At 43.6% G+C, this 4,128-nt stretch overlaps 1 protein-coding gene across 1 annotated transcript in view; it reads left to right on the top strand.

Annotated features, from left to right (window-relative positions):
- Window positions 1-1,345: 1,345 nt before the first annotated feature.
- LOC119411792 (N-acylneuraminate cytidylyltransferase) overlaps window positions 1,346-4,128 on the top strand; it is a gene marked incomplete at its 3' end in the record, with an annotated part of 5,198 nt that continues 2,415 nt past the window's right edge. Inside the window, 3 exon segments of the mRNA XM_037678759.1 lie at window positions 1,346-1,632; window positions 1,746-1,888; window positions 2,065-2,220. Of these exon segments, the coding sequence (XP_037534687.1) occupies window positions 1,346-1,632; window positions 1,746-1,888; window positions 2,065-2,220 (586 nt within the window).

Here is a 4,128-nt window from a genome sequence, read left to right as displayed (position 1 = left end):
GAGGAGGATTCATCTGAGCAGTGAGGATTTTAAACTGGAGGATTTTGATCAAACTGGTCAGACTGTCCGACAGAGATGGTGTGGTACCATGGGTTCACCTTCAGAGAGTAGGAGCATCATTATAAGTTCATTAGAGTTCATAAATGTACATATTTTATTGTCTATATATATATATCCATGTGTTTATATGTACAGTTAACTATAAACTGTAAAGTTCATATTCATTATATTTTTTCATTTACTATTTATTTATCCAGGTAGTGTCATTGAGTCACGAGAACTCATTTTCTAGAGAGACCTGTTTAGGGAGCAGATGGTGGGGGTTGAGTGCCTTGCGCAAGGGCCCAGAGTGGGGCCAGTGAGGGTGGAGGCAGGTGTGGGTGTTTTAACTTTTCCACCCACATTTTGATGATGACGGTACCGGGAGTTGAACCTGCGACTTTCTGATCACAGGCCCATCTTCTAACCTCTGCGCCACCACTCCCCACATAACATCATATCATAATGGTCATGGTCGTATTAAAATCTCACTGGTTTCCTTCCAGATGTGTTAAACAGCTACTGGTCCCCCTGATGTTTCCAGGTGTGTGTGGTCAGTGGATGAAAAGCCTGGCATGAACAAGATGATGCTGGAGATCATGATCTGACGAGAGCTCCCACCTTCTACCTGTGAAGAACAAGAGCAGCTCAGTGAAGGTGCTGAGAGCTGCAGAGAGGCTGATTCATGGAGCTTCAACCTCCAAACATGTCCACCCTCACACACATCGTCCACGAAGACACTGGACCAGAGCACAACATGATAAGACAATGATAACAACAACGACAACAGTACACATTCACTAATGATTCATACAAATTTAAGTTTTTTTTGTTTGTTTGTTTGTTTTACGATTGAAAAACAGTTTGTTATCCACTGTTGTCATATATATATATATATATATATATATATATATATATATATATATATGATGGTGATATGTGTGTATATATAAAATAGATATAATGTATATGGCAAAAGATAGCGATATTATAATGTGTGTGTATACAAGGAAGTTATTAAACTGTGTGTATATATGACAGTGATATAGATTATGTATATATATATATAGATAAAGATATATAGATATTAATAAAAATGTTTCAGTGACTGTGAGTTTTGCAAAACTTGTCATAAGAATATTTTATTAGTGTTAATGTTAACCTCACCATTTAAATACACTGCGCCATGTGTTCATCTTTAATGTCTGTACATAAAATTTACAGAGAAAATCGTGAGAATGAGTTTAGAGTTGAGCTGCGCGCGCAGATACGTCAAACGCTGAGCGGAGCGGGCGACCGTTCCAAGATGGCGGCCCTGCGGCTCGGCAGCGGCGGATGCGGATCTAGCTTTGATCTGGGATCTATGGCCGAACGCTCGAAGTCACGGAAACGAAAAGTCCAGCATGACCAGGACCCGCAGGACGGGACCGGGTCCACCGAGGGGCCCCGCTGCGACAAGAGGCACATAGCTGCTGTGGTTCTGGCCCGGGGGGGCAGCAAGGGGATCCCCCTGAAGAACATCAAGCTGCTGGCGGGAGTCCCGCTGCTCGCATGGGTCGTGAGGGCGGCCATCGACTCCGACATGTTTGGCAGGTATTAGACATTAAAGAAACTGCGTTCACTTCTTTGTGTTAGCAAAATATTTGTGTTTCAAGCTGAGCTGAGAGTTAACATGAGTTAAGAGGTCTCTGACTTCCTGTCCTCAGTGTGTGGGTGTCAACGGACCACGATGAGATCGAAAAAGTGGCCATTTCCTGGGGGGCCAAAGTCCACCGGAGGAGTCCGAAGGTGTCCAGGGACTGCTCCACCTCCCTGGAGACCATCCAGGAGTTCATCACGATCAACACCGGTACCAGAACCTGACTCGGTGTTTCAGTTAGTGACGCATGCGCAGTCATCCAGGTAGAAGAACTCTTCGTAGTTCTTCTACCTGGACTGTTGCAGCTCCTCACAACGATGGTGTTCAAACTTCTTTACATTGTCCCCGTTTGGTTGTGAACAACTCCGTTCTTTCGGTGTGAGCAGAGGTGAAGGTGATCTGCAACATCCAGGCCACGTCTCCGTGTCTCCACCCGTCTCACCTGCAGCAGGCCTTGAAGAAGGTCCTGGAGGACGGCTACGACTCCGTCTTCTCCGTGGTCCGGAGACACCAGTTCCGCTGGAAGGAGGTGAAGAAAGGAAGTGAGTGAGCGGATCAGCTCCGACCCGACGCGCTGCGTGCTTCTTCTTCTTCTTCTTGTCCCAGTCACCTGCTGCTGGTTTGCAACTGAACTTTGAACCTGCTGCTGGTTTGCAACTGAACTTTGAACCTGCTGCTGGTTTGCAACTGAACTTTGTTAGTTTCTGTAAGGTTTGTGAAGAACTGTATGAAACTCTGACGTGTGTCGGCTCTTGAGTGGAGCTGTTAGAAGAAAACACTCCTACAATTCAAGTCGTCACAACACAAGTCGTCTCAGGGACTGATCAGAAACATTCATTTATAAAAATAATAATTTAACGTTATTTATCTGAGGAGCAGCTCTGAGTGTAACTCCATCACAGAACTCTCATCTTGAGCGAGCATGAAGGCGACAGTGGAAAGAAAAAACTCCCTCATGAGGAAGAAACCTTTAACAGAACCAGGCTCAGGACAAGCTCCATCTGCTTCGACCGGCTGGGTTTGGTAGGAATAGATACACAATGGCAGGTCAAGAATCACATGTTAAGATAGAAATAGTGTCAAATGAAAAATGAAGGTCAATTTGACCTCTACTAAACCTATAGCAGCATAACAAGCTAACCCTAACTATAGGATTGATCTAAAAGGAAAGTCTTAAACTGGACCATGTGTCAGCCTCATGGACAGAGATTGGTAGGTGGTTCCACAAGAGAGGAACCTGAGAACTGAAAGATCTTCCTCCCATTCTGCTCTTGGAAACTCTAGGAACCACGAGTAAACCTGCAGTCTGAGAGCAAAGTGCTCTGTTAGGAAAATATGGAACAATAAGATATGAAATATAAGATGGAGCTAGGTTGTTGAGGGCTTTGTAGGGTAGAAGTAAGATTTTGAATTCAATTCTGGATTTGACAGGGAGCCAATGGAGAGAAGCTAAAACTGGAGAGATATGATCTCTCCCAGTAACTCCAGTTAAGACTCTGGCAGCAGCATTTTGGATCAACTGAAGACTTTTTAAAGAAGTATTTGGACACCCAGATAATAAACCGTTGCAATAGTCCAGTCTAGATGTGACAAATGCATGGACCAGTTTTTCTGCATCATTTTTAGATGTTTCTAATTTTAGTGGAAGAAGGAGGTTCTAGTAACGTTTTTAATGTGGGAGATAAAAGACGTGTCCTGATCAAAAATAACACCAAGATTTTTAACTTCAGAGCTCGAGGACAGATTAATGCATCTAAGGAGGGAGAAAGACTGAAACATTCATTCCTAAGGTGCTCATAGTCAAAGTTTCTATTTGTCATTCAAGGTCCAAAAATTTATTAATTAAAAAAATGGTCAGACACAACAGGACTTTGAGGAAATATTATTAAGTTATTAATCTGAATGCCATAGTTCAAAATCAGGTCAAGAGTGTGGTGTTCGGACATTTTGAGTAAAACCCACTGACTCCATGAAGTTTTTAAAGTTTATGACATGCATTTGTAAATGTGTGTTCCTGAAGTCAGGTCAGAGGTTTGTACGTGCGCTACGCTTGAGCTATCACTTTCAACATCCACATGAACATTGAAATCACCCATTATTATGACTTTATCAGTGTTTAGTAGTCAGTTAAGAATTCTGAGAATTCAAACAAAAACTGAGAGTAAGCGCCTGGTGGACGATATATAAGAACTAGTGAGAGAGGCCGCTCCGTTTCACATTTAGGATGGGATAGACTTCAGGTGCATTCACACCAGCCCTGTTGTCCCGAACTCTAGTCCGTTTGCCTAGGAAGTCCGGTTCGTTTGGGGAGGTGTGAACTCACGGAACAAAAAGCTGAACTCTGGCCCGCCTAAAAACCTAGGTCTCTGTCCGGTAGAAGAGAACTCCAGCGCAGTTCGAGTGCAGTGTGAATGTAAACAGACCGGGCCCCGCTCCACAAGCAGGAAGTG

This window comes from Nematolebias whitei, chromosome 1, assembly GCF_014905685.2.
Source record: "Nematolebias whitei isolate Nwh7 chromosome 1, NemWhi1, whole genome shotgun sequence".
Classification (NCBI taxonomy): Eukaryota; Metazoa; Chordata; class Actinopteri; order Cyprinodontiformes; family Rivulidae; genus Nematolebias; species Nematolebias whitei.
Note: the sequence above shows the minus strand (reverse complement) of the source record. Positions and strands in the feature narration are given on the sequence as shown.